Source organism: Nanorana parkeri, unplaced genomic scaffold, assembly GCF_000935625.1.
Source record: "Nanorana parkeri isolate BGI_ZX_2015 unplaced genomic scaffold, ASM93562v1 scaffold706, whole genome shotgun sequence".
In the NCBI taxonomy this organism is placed as follows: Eukaryota; Metazoa; Chordata; class Amphibia; order Anura; family Dicroglossidae; genus Nanorana; species Nanorana parkeri.
The window spans coordinates 22171-47862 of NW_017306974.1; the positions used below are offsets into that span (position 1 = coordinate 22171).

The following is a 25692-nucleotide window of genomic DNA, read 5'->3' on the forward strand; positions in this document are numbered from 1 at the left end:
AACAGAATATCTAAAAAGGTAAGAAATATATATTTTTTTAATTATTATTCGGTATGTCGTGTGAATGGGAACACAACACATAGAGGGGTTTTCTCAAATTTGACTGTAAACATGAAAATACACTTTAACAATTAATGCCATACTAGTGGGAGCTAAAAAAAGCAAACATTCCAGGACTCAAAAATGCTATGGTAGAGAACACATGGGTCATAGCCTTTTATCGAAGGTTTGACATGTTGGCATTAGACTACAGCCAATCAGAGCACATACCATAATCCAAATAGACAAAAAGTGGAAGAGCTGCATAGAACTCTATAAAGTCACATTTCCAAATAACCAACTGCAGAATCAAGACCATGTGATTGTAAACTGGTTTTCTATTGATAGTGAGAGCTTCTCCACCGAGAAAACCTAAGAGAAAAGAAATAATCTGTATAAGAATTGAGAGAAACAAGCCAAGTGAGAAAAATAAACAAGCAGTACTATCATTATTACAGGACACTGAATCTTATACAACTTCTCCAGTATCAAATGTGAAAGTAAAATATTGTTCCCTGGAGAGGTCTACCCTTCCATTACACTGCCAGGCATAACATTGAAAAGGTGCACCCTGTGGCCAATCAGGTTCCATCTAAATATGGTGAATGTTGCTCCGACCAATATAACGTGTTAAACATAACCAGCATGGGGTCAGAGACCTCATGGAGGTAAAGCTGGCCATACACCTATAGATTATCTGCAGATTTTCAATGGTCAGATGGGAAAAGTGAAACAGATTCCTCCATCTACGTTAAACTATGTGGATGGAAAAATCTCCCCCTGGGCCAAGCTTCAGTATCTGGCTAGTCGGCCCTGCTGGCTGTCAAAATATCTGAACAATCTGATTGGATGCAGACACTGTCCAAGTACTTTTAGACCCAGCGGGGCCAACTAGCAAGATGCTGAAGCTTGGCCCAGTGGGAGATTCCTCCATCCACACAGTTAGCGTAGATGGGTGTTGATAGCATTTGCATAATTGGAGCTAGCGGGTGTTATTAACCCGCCCAAGAGAGGTGTTAAAACAGCATTGTATGTGGCAGACCCCCCCTCCCCCTCATCTTTATTCAAGCCCGGCTTCTTAATTTTTACATAAATGGCCTCTTTCACACCTCTTTAAAGATTTGACTGGTCTTTAAAGACAGTCAAGTGCGTATCCTAGACAGGGAGTAGGACTGGTTTAAAAGAAGTGGGAAAGGGAGACCTCTTGCCAAGGTTAAAGCAGTGCACTGTATTTTAGGCAACACTGTATTAGAAATATAGCTCTACAGGCGGATGTTACTGAAAGGAGTAAAAAGTAAAATATATTATACTAAATACCAAGTCTGCACCAAATGAAGATAAAGCCCACTTTGGGCTAAGAATAAAAGCAAAATTATAAACATAAATTATACTTATTGTGTCTCTTTAATACATTTAATCTTGTTTACCAGTTGTGGACACGGATTGTTGTGTAAACCCCAAAAAACTTAATCAAAGGACACAGAGCTTACATAGCATGTCCTTCTTCCCCCTTGCATCTCAACCCTCCTCTACATCTGCTGAAATATCTGACTGCCAATCAGAGACTTGCTGTGTAATACAGAAGCTATTACAGCTGTTGCTGTCAAAAAAAATACCTTCAGAACAATGTTTATAAAATGCTGTCTAGAAGCGTAATCCAAAAGATACAAAAGAACATTGTTACTTTATTTACCTTGTTATTCACCATCTACAAATTAAAGGAATGGAACCCATTTAATGTTAAAGAAAATATATAAATTAATTTCCTATTTAACCCTTATTTCATAATTAGTTTCCTCTAAAGAGCCATAATTTCCTTAGGTAATGTTTTTCTGCTCATTTTTTCTTCACTTTTTTTTCAAATTTTATTTGTTTCTAAATTTTATTTAGCATCCTATTAAAAAAAGTGTTAAATAAGTCACACCAGGGTCGGTTTCATCCATTTCCAGAATAAAGGGTCCGGGATCAGATGGCCCTATGAATGGTTATTCTGGGACCTCAGGAGCCTTGGGTGGCTGATTTGCACAAGTTGGTTCAGCGGGAGGTAAAGCTGGATGAATGGTATCGGGCCCTGCATTGGTATGCAGAACAAACTCAGCTGATATTTACAGCTGAATATCCGGAGGACTAGGACTTTGACGAACCTGGACTGTTGTGGGACACCCTGGTGGATATGTTTGAGTTTGAGGATGATGGGGACGCTGCCCTGCAGGACCTTTTTGCATACCGTGAAGACTTGCTTAGTTTGGAGGGGGTTCCAATGCTGAAAGCTGATTTGGAGTAGGTAGTGAAACAAGAATGGCTACTGGGAAAGGTATACAAGGAGTTGCTAGGACGCATCCAGCAGAGTGTCTCAGACCCAGTGGTAACCACATCCCCAGAGAGAGTGTAGATTTAATGGACTTTTTTGTGGCGGTTGTAGAGCTTACTGAGTCCCCAGGTGAGGTGCTGGCAACAGGGCAGAGGGTTGCAAGCTTCTGCCCAGCACCTGGTACAGCCCGGGAGTTAGAGGGAGAGGAGGCAGACGACCTCTCTCCCCAGCAGCAGATGGAGCATCTGGAAAAAGGTGCAGTGGATACTTATCCCCAGCGGCAGGTCAAGGTGTCGGAAGGGAGACAGCTCATCTCACTCTCCAACAGCAGGCCAAGGGGCCAAAAGAAAAGGGAGCCATCCATACTCCCCAGCGGCAGTCTTTGCTCCAGGGAGGGGAGACGGCTGGTCTCACTCCCCAGCGGCAGGCCAAGGGTCGAGGATGGGAGATGGCTGGTCTCACTCCCCAGCAGCAGGCGGAGGTGCCAGAAGAAGTGGGAGCTATACACACTCCCCAGCAGTAGGCCAAGGGGCAGGGAGGAGCGGCAGCACTGTGCACTCCCCAGAAGCAGACCAAGGTGCCGGGAGACGTAGGAGCCCTCAACACCCCCCAGCGGCAGTTTGTTTACACGAAAACAAGATAACCGGACATGTGAGTTTGTCTTGTCCAACTAACACAGGTCCAGACCAGTTGGGGGTCTGGTACCTGGTTAGTCTACTGTTGGGAGGGGAGAAATGTGACGGACTGAACCATCACTAGGGCTGTTGGAGGAGTCTGGGGGCTAGCCTTCTTCCTACAGACTATGGACCTAGGACTATAGAGACCCCCTCGGACCTCTTGGGGTTACAAGGAACTATTATCCCAGGTTTTGTGTGGAGTGGATATACTGCATATTTTCCCTGGCTTTACGTTTAAGTGACTCTGTGCCCATTATAGATACAGGGTGTGAATCCAGCAACACCAAAAAGGGGTTAACTCTGGAGTGAGACTCCCATTCACCTTGTTAGTCAAGTCTATTTGTCCATTTGTGTGATTGGGTTAATAATGGGATTAAGTTGACTTGACACTAGATGTAGATGAGAGAATTAACGAGACATTTAGGAGATAATCCCATCATACGTATCTCCTCTCACCCTACTCTTTGATTAAGGAACCATGGAGGGGATGGTCTGCTTGCATTGTTTGAATGTCTGATTGTATTATGTTTTAGACTCTCTAAACTGTATATATACTGAGCTAGTTTTCAATAAAGTCAGTTCCTGTTTTGACTTCAACATTGGTGTTGTCTGATGTTTGGGGTAAATCTTTATTATTTTGGGAGTTTAGTTTACTGTCCTAATATATTGGTTCCGTCCAATAATTAGGCAGGTTTGGGCTGAGGACGCTGGAATTCTGGGTTCCAGCGGAGAGGAAGCTACATAGTGACGGAGGCACCCAGTCGGGGTACCAGGCGGTCCGTCACAAGTTTTAATCTAGTAGCAACCTGATTAACCAGCACTTTCTTTGGAGGACTCGCAATCCCATATATCTTCACTGAAAGTAGTGTTAGTTACAAAATATCAACAAAAGAAAGCATTGTTCTTCACTGTTCTGCAAAAATAATGAGTATGTAATGAGAATAATGTGAATATGGTGGAGGATTCTGAAAAGGTGTAACTTGACAAAGGATGTACAGTTGCCACCCATGTGTGAATAGGATTGTAAATGAAGGACCACAACTTCTCTGAGCAGAGTATGATGAAAGGAATTAGTTCGTTAGCATGTTAATATACCATGTAGATCTCCCCTTTTAGTATGTGAAAGCTGATATGTGAGGTGTTGCATCCTTGAGATCAATGGACACCTTGATATACTTAAATGTACAACTGGTTTTACACCAAGTGGTATTTTGGGAGTATCCATGAGCTCAGGAAAAAAACACGCAAGATAATATGCATATATACTCTTCTCAGACAAGATGGAGCCAGCCAGGCCTTTAGCCAACCTAGGTATTATTAGATCAAAAGGGACACAGGCTGCCATCGAATCACTATTGTCAAATAGCTCTGATCAGGTTTTGTGGACCAATCAGGGGTTTCTAATGATTGTGAATTGGCTTAGCTGGAATAAAGAGGCAGAGGCCATCAGAGGGAGAGGAAGCCAGTTTGGGAGAGAGGCCATCAAAGGGAGAGGAACCCATTTTGGGAACCACAGTCCAGAACCTGTGTAAATCTTTCAGGATGGGTAATTGAAGTACATTCAATTGACCAGTTATGCCAACCAGTTCATCATATTTGATATGCTGTAGGAGGTGTTGGGTTGGTGTCTTCTAATATTGTTGGTTTGCAATTGCTGTGCTAGTGTTCCTGTGGTAGTACTCTTTAATAAATGATTTGTAGTTTATGTTATTACTGTAATCTTTTCTTGATCAATAGTCAAGCTGTGTATGTTTAAATTCCTAGTACAATATATTCTTTAAACCTACAGTTTATGGTGTGTGTTTCTTAGCTGACCTACCCCTCTTGAACAATAAGAAGTGGGTGTTGATAAATAATAAGGATATTATTCATATTATTATTAGAAGTTGAAATCACACCCATTTTTCTAACAAAAACTGTTCTGGTCCATAAGGGGTATACAGATGCAGAGCTGAACTGGTTAAGTGTGGATAGCAGTTCAGTAACAATGATTTCCAGTGACATATGCGCTTTATGTAAACACAAGTGATTCATTTAGACACAATAAAAATACCTTGGTGTCTTTTCTGTAGGTGAAATCTTCAGTAGCAACCTGATTAACCAGCACTTTCTTTGGAGGACTCGCAATCCCATATATCTTCACTGATTCTAATTTCAAGCCATCTGCATCACTGTTGAGCTGTATCACTTCACTTAGAAGAGTGTTCTGTGATGAGGAACAAACGGGATACTGAGGCTTGGAGAAAGTCATTTTAAAGTGTATATAAACAAAAATACTAAAGATGTGTGAATGATTTCCTATTTGCTTTGTTAATCTATAGTTGTGCACAGTCTATATACTAAGTAAATGTTTCATAAACATTTGTTAATCCTGCCAGTTTTTACTTTCTCTCTCATCGAAGCCATGTGTAATAGGGTGACCAGCTCCCAATTTCGCAAGACGGTGGTTTCCCTCTGCTTTTTATACAATCTGCTTTAGTCAAAAGACCCCTTTTGTTAAAATCGACCGCTGCTCTGACCATTTAGCAGCCAAGACTAGGACTTTCCTGTAAATGTAACTGGCCCTTTTGCTGGACAGCTTGGCCTATCACAATTCGTGAAAAAAAAAAAAAAACAACTCTACTATTAGGATCAACAGGTAATATTATCATACAGAATTTATTCTGCATAGCACCAACATTTTGCTCAGTGCTCGGAAAAAGAAACAATGATGAAGGTCTGCATGATAGGAGTATTTTCTTAGTTTTGTTTGCCTATTGATGTTACACAGCATGAAAGGGGTCACCTGATCAGTGTCTCTTTAAGGCCCCTTTCACTTGGGCACCACCTGTTATAATCAGCTGGGGGATCTATGAACATATCTGTCAATTGGAGCAGTATGGAAGAGATGTCTAAAGGTGTCCATACACCTTACGATTATAGTACGATAATCGTATGCGATCGACTTTTCGTACGACAATCGTAACATGTGAATGTAGTGCCCGATCGATAGTACTGTACAATTGTACGACTTTTGAAGGTCAAGCATGTTTGAAAACTTAGGTCGATCGTACGATGTTCGCATGGTTGGTGGCGTTTCCGTCCGTCAAAAGTCGTACGATTAACACTGCGCATACGAAAAGAATTACGGTCAATTACCGCAAGTCGTCCAGGTGTTTTTTTTTTTTAACTACCGCTGATTGAACCTTGCTATAATCGGGGCAGGATGGGGCAGTCGTACGACAGTTCGATCATCGAACGAAAAGGGTCGATCCGATAATCGTAAGGTGTATGGGCACCTTTAGGCTGCAACTAATGATTATTTTTAGGCTTCATTCACACAGGGGAGAGAGGGGCCGCAAAGATCCATGCCGTGTGCACGGCCGTATCGGGCCGTTCCTGGAAAGGACAGGTGCTGCATGTGATTGTACGCAGCAGCCTGTTCTTCCCTGTGGGAGGACGCGGCCTTATGCCGTCATATGCTCACCTGAGCTACACATCCGTGCAGGTGTCCGTATTCGGAAGCAGACAGGATGGAACCTGTCTGCGTCCGAGCACAGACACCCACAACTGCACAGCTCAGGTGAGCGTACGGCCGTGTACTCCCAAAGGGAAAAACAGGCTGCAGCGTACAATCACACGCAGCCCCTGTCCTTCCCGGGAACGGCCGTGCACACCGCAAGGATCTGTATAGGCCTACTCTACCCTGTGTGAATGAGGCCTTATCGATTAGCTGGCCGATTATTTTTTTGATTAAAATCGGGTTCAAAAATTTAAATACCATCCTCAACTTAAAATAAAATGCACAAATGCAGTGTTACTACAGAATAAAACTGCATGCACAATTTTTTGCAAATCGCTCCCCACACCAGAATGAATACCGCAATGCCGTGCGTTCCAGTGCAGTGCGATTGCAAAAAATTGTGCATGCAGTTTTCTTCTGAAGTAAACTTTGTTTGTAACAATGCTATTGTGCATTTTTTTTAAATTAAGGATGGTATTTATTTTTTTTAATCCGATTAAATAAAAAAAAAAAAAATCGGCTAGCTAATCGATTATGAAAATTATCATTAGTTGCAGCCCTAGACATCTCTTCCAATACTATTCCAATCGACAGATATGTTCAACATAATTTGTTAAACATCATGGGATCACAAACCTCATGGAGGTAAGGTGTTGATTGCATTTGTATAATTGGAGCTAGTAGGTGCTATTAAGCTGCCATGAGAGAGGTCTTAAAACAGCATTGTATGTGGCAGACAATAGAACTTTTTGTAGACCTAGACAAAGTCCTAGATAATGAGATGTAAATGGATGATGGTCCGTTTCAGCCGACTTCCCATAGACTTAAGGTCCCCACACACCTTACGATAATCGCGGGAAATCCCGCGATCGTACGATTATCGTAAGGTGTGTGGAAGCCGTGCGACCTCTACTACTGTAAGGTGGCACGACTTTTAACTTACGAGCATGTTCGAAAACCCGACGAGCATCGTACGATGTTCAGCGGGTTTGTGGCACGTTCGTACGATAAAAGCCGGACGGGCCGGTGTGCGCAAGCGCACACTGCCCGTTCGGTATTGCGGTCATCGGAAGCCCGCCTCTCAGGGGGCGTGGCTTGCGATCATCGCAAGTATGATCTGCCTATGCAAGATAGGCAAATCATACGTTTTTTAAAGTACCTTACAACCATCGCAAGACAAAAGTCTTGCGATGGTTGTAAGGTGTGTGCCCAGTCTAACTTTGAGCTTTTGATCAGGTGCACCTGAAAACTGACAGGCAGACTTGTTCAAAATGCCATGTAAAAGGGGCCTTACAGTGTTACATTGCTGATATACAGTAAAAGAAAAGGCCTTACATGTGTTGCAATAAATAGCACTTGGGTAAAATCTCTCCTTTCAAACGTTCCTAAACTGTCTCCATCATCCCAGAACAGGTCCCCTCGTGCAAATCCCTCCGTAGTAAGTGCCACCACCAGCACCAGACTATTCTTGCGTGTCTCCTGTGTGGTCATACCTGGTAACTGGAGGGTAAAAGAAAAATTAGATACAGATTTACTGACAGATGCTGCAATTTAAAAAAATTAACAGTACTTAATGGAAGTGCATATTTTCAGTTTCAAGACCAAGTAGAAAAATTCCACATCAAAAATACAAAAACACAAATAATCTGCACAAACTTGCATTTAGTCCAAATACATATAGGGGGGTCCCCTTTCAGGGGAAAGCAAAAGTAGTTGTATACAAGAAATCATCAAAAAAATTATTGAAAAGGAGTAAAATTTTTCCAAGAATTTTCAAGAGGTATTAAACCCCCAATTGTTATCATGAATTAAATCAAAAAGAACCCCCATAGGGACGTACACCTTGGGAGTTACCAATAGTTTAAAAATATAACAATCTTTATTAACCAGTTGACATCCGCGGTGTTAAACCCCCTTCCCATCCAGGCCATTTTTCAGATAATTAAAACCATACTATTATTAAAAAGCCATAATTGAATCTCAAACCTGCATGATATCAATAAGTAGTGTAAATAAATATTACATACTAATTGACTAATCATTACCATTTCATAATTGTAGCAGACACCCCTGGCCGAACACGTTATCAATGGAAGTAAACAACTTGCTAATGCAAACGTCTCACATAACTGAATTTCATTAATAGAAATGAACTTACCAGTGAGCTTTAACATAGAGGCACTTTACTCATCAATCCCCCACAGAAAGGGTCTTCGAATGGTGGATAGATTCCTAAACACTTTGAATATTGCTAAACACTATCATAGCATGCTTCTGGATCTGTTTGCTACAATGTTTGTTGATGCATAATGTGTTTATGTTTGATTGCCACCACTACCGTCAAGTACAGGGCACTGCAATGGGGACGAAATGTGCCCCATCATATGCCAATTTGTACTTGGGTGGTGGGAGCAGGACATATGGTCTCGTTACGATCTCGCTTTGTACCGGTGCCATATTTTTGTATGGGACAGGTACATTGACGACTTTTTAACCATAGGGACCAGCAGCAAGGAATTGCTGGTGGAATTCTTGGAAGTACATGAATAGGAGCTTCCATTCTTTCATATTAAAATATGCAAGGATGGAAAAGGCAAATTTTTTACTAAAATTGTTCTGGAAGAGCACTGCTGGCAATACTATTTTGGATGCCAGCCGTGCTCATCCTTTACCACTTAAATATAATATACCGGTTGGACAATATTTGAGAATTAGATTAAATTGTTCTCTTGACACAGATTTTGAAAGGGAAGCCCATGAGTTACGTATTAGATTATGAAAAAGAGGGTACAAGGACAAATTTCTATGTTGAGCATACAAACAAGCTAAATGCATTGACAAAAGATGGGAGACAACTGGAACAGCTCAAAAAGACAAATGCATGAAAGAACAAAAGGTTGGAATGGTCAGTACTTATAATAACCAATATAAAATGGTCTCCAGCATTTTGTCAAATCATTGGCGTTAGCTAAAGATACTAGGATCTCTAAATTGATTCAGGAAATGCCAAGTGTTACATACAAAAGATGTCCATCCTTACGTGATAGATTGGTCAGAAGTGAGTACACTTGTAACAAGAGAAAAATCTGCTGTAAATATTGTGGCACATATCAGTGTCAGAAATGTACAATGTGTAACTATGTCAAAATTTGAAAGGGCGTTTGTACCCCTAGGGGACAATATGTCACATCAAAACATTTTGTTAATTGTGAAACAGAAGGAGTGGTGTTTCTACTCATCTGTCAATGTGATATGTTTTTTGTGGTTAAAACAAAACGCATGTTTACGAAAAGAATTTCAAACCTTATAAGTGATATTGCATCTTGGAATATGAGGTCTCCAGTAGCAAGACATATGGTTCAATAACATGGTGGCAATACCAGTAAGCTGCCTTTCTTTGCCCTGGATAGAGTGCACAAAAGTAATTGGGTGGAGATTTCGATAAAGTTTACTACAGAGAGAGTGTAGATTCATTCATTGTATGAAGTACCTGGAATCAATGATGCTATCATCTGTTTTTTGTAGTGAGTAGTTGATAATAACTGTTGAATATATTTTTTTATTGCCCATGTACTGTATGATGTTATAATTAGACAAATCTATATTAAATAATTGATAAATTGCTGGATGTGATGTGGATCTTTAAATACATCACTTGATATATAACATATGAGTCGAGTGAGAACGGATTGGAACTCAAAAGGGAAAGGTTTTTCCTTCCTGTTTATATACAGTGGAACGCATTCTCTTCCGTAAACCTGTAGAGGTCAGAAAGAGGGAGATGTTTGAATGGAGAGGCTTTTGGTGCCATGCACCTCTGAGGAAGCCCGCTATGTAGGGCACAAACGCATTAAGGGAGTAACGCGTGGACTGCATCTTCGTCCTGCATGGTGTAAAGATTTCCTGGCCACAAGTCTACTCATGAAACTTTGTACTTGAAAGATGAGCTAGCAGTCAGCAGTATGGATTTGGGACATCTATCAATTATGAAGCGCTTTGCACCTGGATCAAGGCGAGTACAGTTTTCTGTGTGCCCTTGATAAATAACTGCTATGCACGTACAGATGAATAAGGGTTTAATATATACCCCTGCGGTTGGTTGAAAACTAGGTATTCCACAAGAACTGTTATTTGCTACCATCTACTTTACTTGCAGCTATGAACTGCTGGAACTTGGCTGCACATGAACTGCTGATTTCGAACATTGGGGCAGTGGCAGTTTATCTGCCTTCAGATCTTACTGCTTGGAGCTACCTGTTTTTGTCATCTATATATTTGCTCCAATGGGTTGTCTGCATGTGACTTCATGTTTGGACTCCCTCTTTCATACAAGATGCACACATGATATCACTCAGTTATTTGAGACGTTTGCATTAGCAAGTTATTTCTTTCCATTGATAACCTGGTCGGCCAGGGGTGTCTGCTACAATTATGAAATAGTAATGATTAGTCAATTAGTATGTAATATTTATTGATACTACATATTGATATCATGCAGGTTTGAGATTCAAGTATGGCTTTTTAATAAGTGTTTTTAATTAGAGTGGGTTTAATAAAGATTGTTAATGCAGTCATACTTCCTAGGACATCTTTTGGGATCACAACACCACAAGTGGGTGTGTCACAGCCCTGGACTTGTAAAGTGCACTGTGGCTAACAAGCCAATGTCTGGGGAGCCCCAAAAACAGAGCTTAGCATCCAAAGATCACATTACTTGCAGGCCCTGTGTCCTCCTTATGGCGGGGTCCAGGTTCAACCTCCAGGGTGGGGACAAGGATCAGCCCCTGATAATTGTTAATGAGTCCTAGCTCAGCAACCAACAAAAAAATCTTGATTAAAAGGAAAAAAATTGCTTGATAAAAGTAAAAATATCTAGAAAAAAATGGGTTTGCTTTTGTCCAGTTGTCCATGCAACTTTCATAACACTATCATAAAACTGGGAGTGGGAGGGGTTATACCTGGATGGGCAGTGCCTTGTTTTGTTTGCCACTGTCCAATTATTTCTAAAAAGGTGGTAATATAATCCAATGTTTTTGAATTCTGCTGATCCCGTGTACGGTCATGAAATCGCAGTTGCCCTCTATCATTTTGGGGCCACATTTGAGGCCCCCTATATTTAGTAAATTGACAACAGCGACCGTGAGCACCGATAAGTCTGAAGTAAAAAGCTCTGTCTGCCCTTTATCCTAAAATGAATATGGGCAAGGGATGCATTCCCATGGTCAAACTGCTAAGAAGATCTTCCTTCCAATACTTCACCTGTGATGTACATCATTTATATTTGTGAAATACATTGCTTAGCCCAGAAAGAGGCACTAACTTACTTTAAAAGATTGTAATTACTGGAAAAAGTTATATAGTGAATACAAAGATCAACATCCAGCTCTGACTAACAGCAGTTTTATGTAAAACTCACCTACCTTGTTGCCCGAGTGGCTGGAACCCCCTGTTATCCCCGATTGAATGTTAGTCTATGTTGCAGCCACTGTTTTCAGTGGAAATTAGAATTTAAGAAAATTTGCTTTAAAGAACACGGAATTAGTTTATTTTCTGTGGACTAGCCTAGATTCTGGGCCCACCCTCTTGATGGTGGACTGTGTATGTCATTTTCTTTATCTATTTTCTATTTCAAGCTGCACAGCTATAGGTTATGTTTCTATTTTTGTCTTACCTGTAAAGGCAAAATGCAGCCACCTCTAACATGAACATTGATTGTGTCCATTGGTGCAGTAAGTGTGATCCACTGACCTTTACTTTGAAGTTGTACACCCTACGGAATTCCAAAAAAATATATCTTTAATACACACATAATTATATTAATATATATTTAGTGTTTGTGCTGCACTTCTTTGAGATAGTAAAATGATTACAAAAATGTGCATCATACTAAGAATGCTATTCTACTTTGATCTGAGAAAAACAAAGAAGTCCCAACAAAAGAACAATAGTGATCAAGCAAAAAAATGCCTCAAATGATCCAACGTCAATCTGTATGAGACTCTCAGGTATATGATTGTCACACAAAGCAGGCAGACCTTCACCTCCACCCAGTGATTGTTAATAACAAATTGGTGCTCACCTGGGGATGTAGACACAAAGAGCTAGGTCTCAAATGCGCGTTCTCTTCTTAAGAAGGATAGGGAAGCCCGTACATAGCGAGAATGATAAGGTCTCCTCATATTACAAGTGCCAACATCATTTCAGAGGTAGAGAGAAGAAGGACTAAGACTGGGATGCGGTTAAGGTCACTGCAAAGCATAAGGGGGGACTCTTTGCATGTGGAGTAAAAGAGGTTTAACCACTTCCTGGCCGGCTGTTGTAAAAAAACGGCCGGCCAGGAGCTCTCTAGATCTGAGCGGGCATCTTTAGACGTTCGCTCAGCCACACCCGAACGGGAAATGCCGCGATGCCCGTTAATAAACAAGCGATCCGCCGGCTATAGAGCCGGCGGATCGCTTGTATGAGGTCCCGGGATGTGCGCCCCCTCCGCGGCTCCCCCTCCCGCTGTCATGCTGGACTCGGGCTCCGCAGTGCCCGATGCGAGCCCGGGACCAGCATATGGCCTCTGTCACAGGGGATCAGAGGGAGGTCGGTACACTACCTCCCTCGGGTCCCCTCTCCGCTGTCAGAATGCGGAACTGATGTATATTACATCACTTCCGCATTCTTGTGTCACTCTCCAGCTTCAGATATCTGCTTTATCAGCTTCTTCAGGGGGGTCCTAGGTGACATTAGGGGTCTTGTAGACCCCTGATGTCTGCATAAAGAGGACATGTCACATATTTTGCTATCACATAAGGGGGTTCTCTTAGCCCCCTATGTGATAGTCAAGTGACAAAAAAAAATTAAGTTTCCCCCCCCAAAAATGTAAAGTTACAAATAAAAAAAGAATACAAATTTTTTTAAAGTCCCCCCCCCATACATACACGCATGCAAACAGGCGTCGGGTGCGCATACGTGCGAAAATGACGATTTCGCCCATTACGCCGCACATGTTACATATCGTCGTGAACGTCGGAATGAGAGCAATAGTTCTAGGGCTATCAATCACTGATAACACTAAACTGATGAGCGGTAAAAGCTTTTAAAGCGTCGCCTATGGTCAATTTTGGGTATGGTAGTTTTTTGCGATTTCGCGGGTGCGCGCAATTTTAAAGCATTACATGTTTGGTGCCAGGAAGGGGGTCTAAACACTTGGTCTTCAAGTGGTTAACCTTTGCATACGGAAAGGCTTCTTTTCTGGATTAATTCCTAAATGCACAGAATATAACTACATATTAACATTTTATAAGTAAACACCAGAGATTGTTGATCCAGAGAATATCCGATTGCCCTATGGGATCAGGAAGGCATATTTTTTTCCCCCTGTTGGAGCAAATTGAACCATGCTTTATATGGGTTTTTGGATCTCTGGATCCTCTGAATCAGCTGTGGGTAACTGTGGGCATAGTTTATAGAGAGTAAAAAAAAAAAAGGAATTCTCTATAGGTTGAATGCGATAGACTTGTGTCTTATTTCAACCTAACTATGTAAGAATGTAACTGCTATTTTTTTAATAATAAAATCCCAGTGAGTAGAAAGAATTTTACTTTTTCTTTAACCTAACAAAAAGATTTATACAACAACGTGTCAGAAAATAAATAAATGAGGGGAGACTCACCGTCAGAAGTGAATACCATGTCCCAGAGGGAAAGTATCCATTCACTTCAGTTTTCCCCTGCTCAAGGACTGGCGTAATCAGCAGTGCCTCTCCCCAAAGGAACTGGCGGTCGATAGTCCATGTGTTTGGGTCAGTGGGGAACCTAAAAAAAATGGTATTACCCAGAATGCTCGCACAAAAAAATCAGAATAGCGAAGAATTCACTTCAAAAGGGACTTACTCTATGAAGAGCGCACGAGCTACAGTGTCCCCAGAGCTGTGAGCTCTATGAAACAACGTGTACAGATAGGGAAGCAGGGAATACCGGATGTACAAAGCATTTCGTATAGCGGTCTGAGATTTCTCACTGAAAACATATGGTTCCTGTGGCTAAAACAGTAAAAAAATAAAAGAATATTAGTTTCACAGGGTGCTATACGTACCACCATTAGTCATCTGCCCCATTAAGAAAACAATTAAATCCCTGTGTTCATACAGCTATGACATTGGTGTATAGAATTCTCCCAAAAATGTAATCTCCTGCTTTTTGATTGAATGACTGATTTTTCTCTCTATTAGTTATTTTTTACTTGTGGTAATTTCTAGACCTTTGCTTGGGCAGTTTCGGTTTTCCCCTTTTGTCTGTTTCAGGTCACCCTTAAGCGGTTACTATGCAGGAAAACCGGAAGTTTGCTGTTGCTGGGAGGATTTCATAGCTCCCATTACACCTGATTGGCAGCTGATTTTGTGGTGGAAAATCAAACATCCAATCAATAGATATCGATCACCTTTACATATCTTGTCAGAGACTCTGTCAGCAGTTATTTATTCAATGCATTTGTTTACAGGCTGGTTTTGGTTACTGTGGGGTCTGCAGTGTTCTATGTGGGGATAAGAAGATGGGTATTTAACGTCACACTGATGTCACCTTACCCGAGAATCATGACTGTTATGATTTCTCATGAATGGATAGAAAGCACCCAGCTGACTCCATCGCACACAAAGCTCCTCAGTAGTATCTCCACCAAAGCCGCAAATGTCTGCTCCGACCAGAGGGACTCCGTACATATTGAAGAGTAATATGGCTGGAACAAAGACAGTGGAACTACTGTGACCTTTCAAGTCAGTTATATAAAGATGCGACATTATCATGTAATACAGATCTGAACACATATTACCTGGTACTGTGTAATATAACTGTTCCCAGCTGCTGAATATATCTCCTGTCCAATGACCTGCATAGTGCCCATGGCTAGAAAACGTGGACCGAGAGATGATGAAAGGGCGTTTCCCACGGATCTTCACTAAAGCACTAGTAACCATAGTAACAAAGATTCATTAAAAGAGGTCCTGAAAAGGGTCACCACACAATAAAACAAAACATTCCAGTAAACAAGTTTATTTTTTCAGTGTTTTCTCTTTTAAACCCAGTACTTTTCTTCTTTGTGAACATATCAAACATTCAACTCATGTAGAGAAGGAGATATTAGGCTGATGGGAAAGGAATCCATGCATAAACCTTATGCTGTCTTTGTTTACTTCTCTCACACAGCATAGCATGTGTGCATACACAGCATCCTTTTAGATGTTATAAGTATAATCAGTAGGGATGCACCGATACCGGTTTTTCAGTATCAAGTACCGATGTTTTGCTACTCGGTACTCACCGATACTGATGCTTCCGCTGGCATGGAGCCGGCTTTCCGGGCAATCAGGAAACCGAGCGGCGAGTAATGACATGCCTCCCGGCTTCCTGATTGCCAAGGAAGCTGGCTCCATGCTGATTGGCTGGAAAGTCGGCTTCTCAGCCAATCAGCAAGAAAACGGCTGTTCGGCCGGGAAGGCGGCAATCAGGAAGCCGGGTCATTACTCGCTGCCCAGCTTCCTTATCGCACAGGAAGCTGGCTCCATGTTCCCCCTACGGCACTGCCGGTCAGAGGAAATCTTCCTCTGACCGGAAGTTCCAGTATCGGGAAAAGTATTGGAGCATTTGGACGAGTACTCGCCCAAATAATCGGCATCAGCACCGGTACTAGTAACGGTGCATCCCAAATAATCAGTTATTTTAATTGGCTAAATCGCGGGTTGCCTCCCTGTGGGCTCCTAGTTTACACCTCTCCCCTATAAATAAATTGATAGAGAAAAAGAGTAGGCAAATAATAGGGTTTCTGGAGGGGTGTAATTGACCATCCGAGAGAGATTTGCTAAAAATATATTGAATTTTATTTAAATAATATTAGTTAAAAAATATTAGTGCATTACATGTATTGATCAAAACCCTACATGATCTTGGTTTGTATAGTCATTGATAGGATATATACATAATTGTAAATCCAGATATTCAAGATTAGCATGATATTGGTCACATAATTGGCAACCACATGGTTGCCCCTATAGTGCTTAGACTAAATAGGTCCCTTTGTATAAACATTGATTGGATATAAACAATAGCATACATAAAAGTAGTCAAATTAACATGATAGTAATCACAGCGTTGACAGTAATGTGGACAACAACATGATTGCCCCTAAAGTGGCTTAACTTAATAGGTCCCGACGCGTTTTGTCAATGGCTTCATCAGGGGACCCACAAGAGATAGATCATGCAGGGCTAGTCAGTAAGGTAGGAGAGATACTTGGAGGATTGAGAGGGCGGAAGCCGTAAGGCCCCAACAAAGCCTCCACGGTCTCCTATTGAGTCGCACCCGGGACCCCAGGGCCATACGGAAGGAGACGACACCCAGCCATCCAGCCAATCACACCGGGAGGCGTTATAAACATTGATGCATATTGGGGGTACGGCCCGGTTGGATAATGGTATAGTCCTATTAGGTCTCCCTGATGGTGTGAGGCTGGCTGCTTGCCTCCAAGGTGATCTCATGGAGTGATATCATGTTAGACTGCAGCTGTATAAACAGGCAGCTGCAGTCAATGTATAAACATATACACACACCCGTAAACATCATGAGAGAAGAATTGGCCGCCATTGCTGAACTTAAAATGCTAGTCACCTGGCTGTATCTGACTTCAACACTTACTTCAATGACCTTTAAAAAGTATGATGTGAGTGGCAGAAATGTATTGGATTCCTTACCTCTACACGGATTGTTTGTGGGACAGTGAATCAGAAAGTGTTGAGGCCAAAGCATGAACTGTACAGCTAGGGAACTATCCTGAAAATGTCAGCAATGGGGGCCTATATAATCCTGCCATGACAAGTGGAATTTAAATCTTAGGCCTCATTCACACAGCTAAGAGCCAGCCCATACAGATCCGTATTGGGCGATTCCCAGGAAGGACAGGTGCTGCGTGTGATTGTACGCAGCAGTTTATTCTTCTCTGTGGGAGTATGCGGCCGTACGCTCACCCGAGCTGCACATCCGTGCAGATGCGGGTGTCCATAATTGTACCCAGAAAGGATGGATCGCAGCACCTGTCCTTCTCGGGAACAGCCCAATACAGCCTTGCACGCCGCACAGATCTGTACATGCCAGCTCTTAGCAGTGTGAATGAGGCCTAAAGGCAGCTCTGGGGACCTCTAAATCTTCTACTACATTCAGGGCCTGTTCACACTAGACCATCCGCTAAAGCGCTCCATTTTAGCAGATTGCACCTCCGGCGCTGTGTGTTGCATCGCAAACTGCCGAAGCTGTCACTGTTTACATTGTGTTTTTTAACTTTACGTGGCATGTACAATGTGTACTCTCCCTTCAGTTCTCCGCACAGTGCAATGGAAAAAAAGTAGAGCATGTACTACTTTTTCTCCACCGAACTGCACTGTAACGCACAGTATTGCGGTACCGCGCGTTGCGCTGGGTGGCAGTGCATTGCGGCCAGGATCTGCGCGAAATAGTGCGTTAAATCACTTTAACCATGCAAAATAACACAAAAGTACAATTATCCTATTCAGGAGACTTAAAACACTGAGGGCCACAAAAGAGGCGCAAAATGTCCATATATGAGCTACAAAAGCACCGGTCTACTATGCCTGGATAAGACTATGAATCGTGTAATGCTGGCCATACACTATACAATCTGATTGTACAATGTCCTTTAGATCTATCATGAAGTAAGCAGTGCAAGGGCCTGCCTGATTTGATATGATTTGGTAAATCATAGATTGTAGAATCACATTGTATAGTCAGACAGACATTTACACCTTCTATGACTGTGATAACAAAAAATTTGCGACAGGAAATTCCTAAACGATCACATAGTCAATTAAGCCAACCAGAGGAGGTTTTGTGAATGGAATGATGTAAATACATGTATACATTGTGTTCCAAGCTTTATATAAATGCTCGTTTTCGTTCTCTGTTCACTTACTGGTATGATGCGATTGCTTCAGAGAGACCGTACAAGTTATGAAGGTTGTAGTGAGAAGAGATGTTCTGCTGACTGGATGTACAAATGGTAGCGTGTTGTAGGGTACCGCCTTTGACAGCTACAATGACATAACAGAACGATATTTGTCAATAAATAAACACTGCATGACCAACAATAGAGACTACCAGGCTAGAAGGCTTAAAAGGGGGTCATTAGGGAGTCCATACAAACATACTGTACATAAATTAACATCAGTATTAGTATAACGGAGCTCCAGCCTTCCCTTCAATCTCGCACAGGTGCACAGGCTCCTTGTACTGAAATTGCCGAATCTGATTTCACTGCACTGTGAGCTTCTCACAATATGCATTAGAACCTGAAACAAGTCAAATAGAGCCTGCCTCATTTCCTGGCTGGAGGATTTCCAGCATCATCTAGCACTTTCCTCACCAATCTTACGGTTTCTAGCCTGCCCTTTTCATTCATTGGATTTCAACTTTTTGCTCAGTATCACAAAGGGGGGTTACCTACTGCATGCAAATACTACCTGCAAAGCAATGCCTACTCCTCCAGACCAACATCCAGCCAGCCATATCTACATTACTCTTCCTGAATGCCAGCCCACTGCTTGCATCAGGGCTCTTAACCCTTTTGCTGCCACTGACGTAAGGCTTACGTCGGTGGCAGCAGGCCTGTTTAAAACAGACTTCCAGCGACTCCGTTTACATTTGAAGAGCCAGATGACGGCTTTACAATTGATGCAATTCTGGCGGCTCAGCTGCCGTCAGATTGCTTTCACGGGCCGGTAAAGTGCCCACCCCCCCTCTGCCCGACACCCCCGTTGTTTCCCGGGCTTCACTGCCCCTCCTGTGGGCCCGGCATGTCAGGTGCCGGTGGGAAGCTGGGATAAAATAAATGTAAAAGTAAATAAATGTAAAAGTTCCCCGCCCCTGCGAGCGCGCATTCACGTAAACTCGCGTTGGGTGCGCCTATGTACGAAAACGACAATCGTGCTCCCTAAACTCATGACCTGTAGGGGCTTGTAAAATTTTTGCATGTTCTCTTGTTGGAGTAACAGCTGCCTAAGATGGGGTTTATCTCACTTTGCACAGATCTACTGACCGCTTGTTGTTGTGTCCCCAGGACAGGAAGTGAAGGGAAATCTCCTTTATGGGATACAGACAGCAAAAACAAACTGACAGTGGTTTTAACCCTCTACTCCACTATCCAAAACAAATATAAAAAAAATTGGGCTATACCTAGACTTTAAAGACAAAACATGAACCCCATTGTCTATGCACATTCATGTTAAGACAGTGAGAGGAAAACATATACCCATTACAGCAGTGTTATCGGGGTGTCAGGAGCTTGTATTGGACATCAAGGGAACAGGAAGACATGCATTGCCCAATATTTTCTATGGAGATAATTTAGTGTTACAATGCAGAGTTGGTAGTGGGGGGATAAGAATTCTGCAATGCGACAACAGGTAGGATGTAGAAAATCAATGTCCATTCTTTGTGGTGTGCTTGGAGTTCATCTTTAAAGCAGAACACTGTATTTTATATATCTCCAATTAGTAGGCCAGCACCTTCTCTCTGGGACTGTCCTCCACAGGGTCACTGGTCCTCTTCCAGGGTGAATTACGACCAGTGCTATTCAACCCATTTCCGGTGAGCCCGGGATGTCACAGGTCCCCTCCGTAGGCGTGGATCCACACTTTAGCCTAGGCTCACAGTACAACACCGCAAAGAGCTGTGATGTGCTGGCACTGGCGGCCAAGGTTTTGCATTTGCTTTCGGAACATTAAGTAAAAGCATTGCTGATACAGTCACTGCCATCTCTCTTTAAACCACAAAAAACTATTGATGCAATGTGAGGAAACTAACATACAACATTCTAAAATTGTTCCAAACTAAAATTGTATTTTACTCCTTATATTTCGTGACCTATATCTCCCACAATAACCTAAAATCCCAGACATAGGATATATCCTATAAAATTAGGACAAATAAAATAATTTAGTATGAATTACTTTGTTAGCTACACTACTTATGTGCACATAATTATTGTCAAAACTGTGAAAATGTTTTTTTTTCTTCAATTTTTACAATTGTTTATAAAGAAAAACATAAGAATTTATATATGCATATGTTGCATCAAATTAAAGCCTATTTTGTCCTTTAAAAATTGTATACAATATGTGTAGGTGGAATGAATGGGGAAGATGGAAATTATGGTTAAACAAACGCATAACAAAAATGGCAAAATTGCTCCAGTCCCCAGAAACGAAAACATTTTCTGAAGCTGTCAGTAAGGGGTTATAGTGTATTTTCACTTTGGAGCCAAATTGGGATAATACCTACTTTACATTTGTTACATGTTCCCAATTGCATAACAGAACTTAAAAAAAAAAAAAAATTGCAGCTTCCCTTTCTTAGATGATTCTTTCTGCTAATTCCAGGACTGAAAAATCCTGCTTAGTTTTCATTGTTTCAAATAATTAACCCTGTTGGTATTTTGCAGGCAGATTTCATTTTAACTTGTAAACCAAATGAGCAGGACTGTCTGTCCTAACAAAAGGGTTAAAGCCCTGAGGACATTGTATGCTATTGAGCCTGTCCTAAGTCTTTTTATTAGTACAGACCACATTACTGAAATTGAGAAAGAAACTTGCAAAGGCTGCTAAAAGATATCTAAAAAGGTAAGAAATATTTTTTACAACTTTTTTTTCATTCTGCTGTGTGAATGGGAACGTACAACAAAAATATAGAGGGGTTTTCTCAATGTTGACTGCAAAAGTGGAAATACAATTTGTGTTTTGAAAAGCATCCCTTCTTACAAACCTGATCCTTTTGCTGCAATGCATACTTTGAAGCAGGATCATTAATGTATTTTTTTATAGTATTCTATTTCTTTCAGTGAAGGTTTTTAATGCATGTCCCAGAGGTCTGTATTCTGGCGCCATGACTTCTAGTTTAAGATGCACTATAGGAAGGGCTGGGTTTGAAGGGCCAGAGATTTTGCCTTGGGGTTCCTCTCCTCGTGACATACAGTATAAAACTACTATAGGAGGTATACAGAATGCTGAACTTCTTTTAATTTAGCTGATCTTACCAGGAATGTACGGAGGGTTTTCAAGTTTATTGTCTGGACAGCCATCCAACGAGCCAGTGACAAAGTTAGATGGTTCATTCATGTCCTACAACAAAGTACAATAAGAACACTAATAATTTCTAATAAAATGTGAAAAAGAGAAATAAGTTAATAATACAACTGATGATACTTTGTTTTCAAAGAAAGAATTGTAACTTCCCTTTAAAAACTAATTACATTGAGGGTCCACATTATAAAAAGGTAATAAATATTAGTTTGGGAAACATTTTCCTTTATTTAATGATGTCAGGGCTACAAAATACATTGAAATAGCTGAAATCCAGGAAAACTGCTAAATACACAGGTGGAATGTCAGTCATCCCTCCCCACAGGGATTCCCCCCTACCCTCTCAGTTCCTCTAGCACTTATTGGAGGGACAGAAAGGGGAGGAGGCAGGCACAGATGGCTAATTCTAGAAAGGCAGACAGCTGTCAATCATGCAGTGGGCTGGATCCCAACAATATTGTCCGCATCCGTCCTGGCTGCTCTTCACTCGAATAATTAGAAAATCGTGCAAAAGTTCATTTATTTCACTAATGCAACTTAAAAGGTGAAACTAATATAGGAGATAGACTCATTACATGCAAAGCAAGATAGTTCAAGCCGTGATTTGTCATAATTGTGATGATTATGGCTTACAGCTCGTGAAAACCCCAAATCCACAATCTCAGAAAATTAGAATATTACATGCAAATCAATAAAACAAGGATTGTACATAGAACAATATCGGACCTCTGAAAGCATGCATATGTACTCAGTACTTAGTTTGGGCCCATTTTGCAGCAATTACTGCCTCAATGTGGCGTGGCATGGAAGCTATCAGCCTGTGGCACTGCTGAGGTGTTACGGAAGACCAGGATGCTTCAATAGCGGCCTTCAGCTCTTCTGCATTGTTCGGGCTCATGTCTCATCTTTCTCTTGGCATGCGCCCATAGATTCTCTATGGGGTTCAGGTCAGGCGAGTTTGCTGGCCAATCAAGCACAGTAATCCCACGGTCATTGAACCAGGTTTTGGTGCTTTTGGCAGTGTGGGCAGGTGCCAAGTCCTGCTGGAAAATGAAGTCAGCATCCCCATAGAGCTCGTCTGCGGAAGGAAGCATGAAGTGCTCCAAAATCTCCTGGTAGACGGCTGCGTTGACCCTGGACTTAATGAAGCACAGTGGACCAACACCAGCAGATGACATGGCTCCCCAAATCAACACAGACTGTGGAAACTTCACACTGGACTTCAAGCATCTTGCAGTGTGTGCCTCTCCATTCTTCCTCCATACTCTGGGTCCTTGGTTTCCAAATGAGATGCAAAATTTGCTCTCATCAGAAAAGAGGACTGTGGACCACTGAGCAACAGACCAGGTCTGTTTTTCTTTAGCCCAGGTAAGACGCTTCTGACGTTGTTTGTTGTTCAGGAGTGGCTTGACAAGAGGAATACGACATTTGAAGCCCATGTCCAGGATCCATCTGTGTGTGGTGGCTCTTGATGCACTGACTCCAGCCTCAGCCCACTCCTTGTGAAAGTTCCCAACACTTTTGAATGGTCTTTTCCTGACAATGCTCTCCAGGCTGCGGTCATCCCTGCTGCTTGTGCACCCTTTTCTTCCACATAACTTTCTATTAATGTGCTTTGATACAGCACTTTGGGAACATCCAACTTCTTTTGCAATTATGGAGGGTGTCAATGATGGTTTTCTGCACAACTGTCAGGTCAGCAGTCTTTCCCTCTATAGTATACCTCTATAGTAGTTTCCTACTGAACCAGACTGAGAGACCATTTAAAGGCTCAGGAACCCTTTGCAGGTGTTATGACTTCATTAGCGGATTAGGAGTGGGACACTTTGAGCCTAGAATATTGCACCTTTTCACAATATTCTAATTTTCTGAGATTGTGGATTTGGGGTTTTCATGAGCTGTAAGCCATAATCACCACAATTATGACAAATCACGGGTTGAACTATCTTGCTTTGCATGTAATGAGTCTCTCTCATATATTAGTTTCACCTTTTAAGTTGCATTAGTGAAATAAATTAACTTTTGCACAATATTCTAATTATTCGAGTTTCACCTGTATGTAACCTATGTACAGTTTGGGTCACAGGAGGACATTAGTAAAAAGGTTTGGCTTTAGTTCTCTAATATTTATTACCGGTCTTGTTTCTCCCCCAGCCTAATTGGCACCCCAATGCACTGAGACAATGGGCCTGCATTGCAGCACACTGCCACACGCAGTAAACACACTACCTTGCGTTGTAGCATTTTGCATTGGCAGGTCCAGTTTTAGGGGCACTGAGGTGCCTTGGGGGCCCATTTTACATGAATAGGCTATCTTAACGCAATGTGTGATATCCAGTAACGTAACACGTTGTTAGGTAGCATTTCATGATTTATTAATTAATACAGAGGTGCATTGTGCCTTATAGCTGTCTGGAGTTCAGATTTAAACAAATATAAAATACTGAATATTTTCTATTTCAGTCAGCAAATGGGGCACTATGCACCTTTTCAAATATTCTCCTGGCTATCCATATCAGCTTTGATAAAGAATACCACAATCATACTATGTACACTAATCATTTGTTTTATCAATGGCATTACAACTTCATATGATTAATTAGTATTTTATATCCCTAGAAAAATCATGGAGTATAAGCGCAATAATTGTAAGCTTGATAAAGGTCTGATGGTCAATACATGGCTCACTTGAAACAAAAATCAGCCATCTTTGCATTTGAGACACCATTTGGACCTTTTTCCTGTTTTTAAAACAGAATGACGTAGCCCTAAGCCTAAGATATCTGTGTTTCTCCATGGATAGTATTATGTTCAGATGTGCTAAGAGCCACATAACACGGATACAGCTCATCGTATAGCATTTTGACAATAATGAAGAGAGCCGTTATATACATAAGCATAGTGTACATTTGCCTTCATGCGACCATACTCGTTTTCATTTTTGGTCTGCTAATATTCACTACAGCAATGAACTATGACATGTGTGATTGACCCTTATATTTGTCATTCACTGGGTTTGTAAAAACACAAGATGACATGGCTTAGTGTACCAGAAGATGATAATTTGCAAGAGAAAGCACTTATTTGGATTCAGCTTAAGGTAATTTACAACCTACATTCAATGAATATATCCAAACTCTACTTACTATCCACATGCCATCAAAAGGAACCTTGTCGTGAAAATCTTTTGCCATGTCATACCACCAGCTGAAAGTTTCAGGGTTTGTGAAATCAGGAAACACCGTAAGACCCGGCCATACCTGTTAAAGGTAGATAATTGTAAACAAACGACTTGTGGAAAAAGCAATACTAACATACCGTATATACTCGAGTATAAGCCGAGTTTTTCAGCCCATTTTTTGTGCTGAAAAATGCCCCCCCAGCTTATACTCGAGTCAGCGTCTCAGAATTAAAAATGCAACTAAAATAAAAATGTAAAAAAAGGCGATTAAGTAAAAATAATAAAACAAATGAACAAGTGGTAAAATTAGGTACCTTGGCTTATATTCGGGACGGCTTATACTCGAGTATATACGGTAAACAGTTTGAAAATAATAAGATCAGAGGTGTAGCTCAAGATGGCAAAACTGATACTAAACAGGAAAGTACTTAGCAGAAATTAAATACATAATTAGCCATGGAATCCCATATTTCATACAATTTAAAGTATACAAGGTAGCAGCATAACATTTTAGTTTGTAAGCTCTCACGGGCAGGGCTCTCCCAACCATCGTGTTTTGAGTTGCATTGTAACTGTAATGTCTTATACTGTAAAGAGCCGCACAAACAGTTGGCGCCATTTAAATCCTGTATACTAATAATTTTGGAGGACATACTCAGATGAATGACCAACTCCAATTTTGAAAAAAAGGACCTGTCACCATAGATAAAAGGGGCATTATGCCCTTGTGTGCCACCATTTTTGCCCTTGTGTTATGTAAAATTCTGCAAGGAAATGCTCCTCATTTCCAAAGTGCCTGTGTGGATCCTGCTTAGCGAATGGCCAACTGAAGCCTTCACATAACACAGCCTTATT

At 41.4% G+C, this 25692-nt stretch overlaps 1 protein-coding gene across 1 annotated transcript in view; it reads right to left on the reverse strand.

Annotated features, from left to right (window-relative positions):
* Positions 1-348: 348 nt before the first annotated feature.
* LOC108792966 (lysosomal alpha-glucosidase-like) overlaps positions 349-25692 on the reverse strand; it is a 53188-nt gene continuing 27844 nt past the window's right edge. Inside the window, exons 9-19 of the mRNA XM_018563861.1 lie at positions 24803-24916; positions 21611-21695; positions 18494-18611; positions 15347-15480; positions 15102-15253; positions 14410-14558; positions 14190-14331; positions 12201-12299; positions 7865-8029; positions 5081-5233; positions 349-411 (exon numbers count right to left, since the gene is read on the reverse strand). Of these exons, the coding sequence (XP_018419363.1) occupies positions 349-411; positions 5081-5233; positions 7865-8029; positions 12201-12299; positions 14190-14331; positions 14410-14558; positions 15102-15253; positions 15347-15480; positions 18494-18611; positions 21611-21695; positions 24803-24916 (1374 nt within the window). The remainder of the gene's footprint in view (positions 412-5080; positions 5234-7864; positions 8030-12200; positions 12300-14189; positions 14332-14409; positions 14559-15101; positions 15254-15346; positions 15481-18493; positions 18612-21610; positions 21696-24802; positions 24917-25692) is intronic.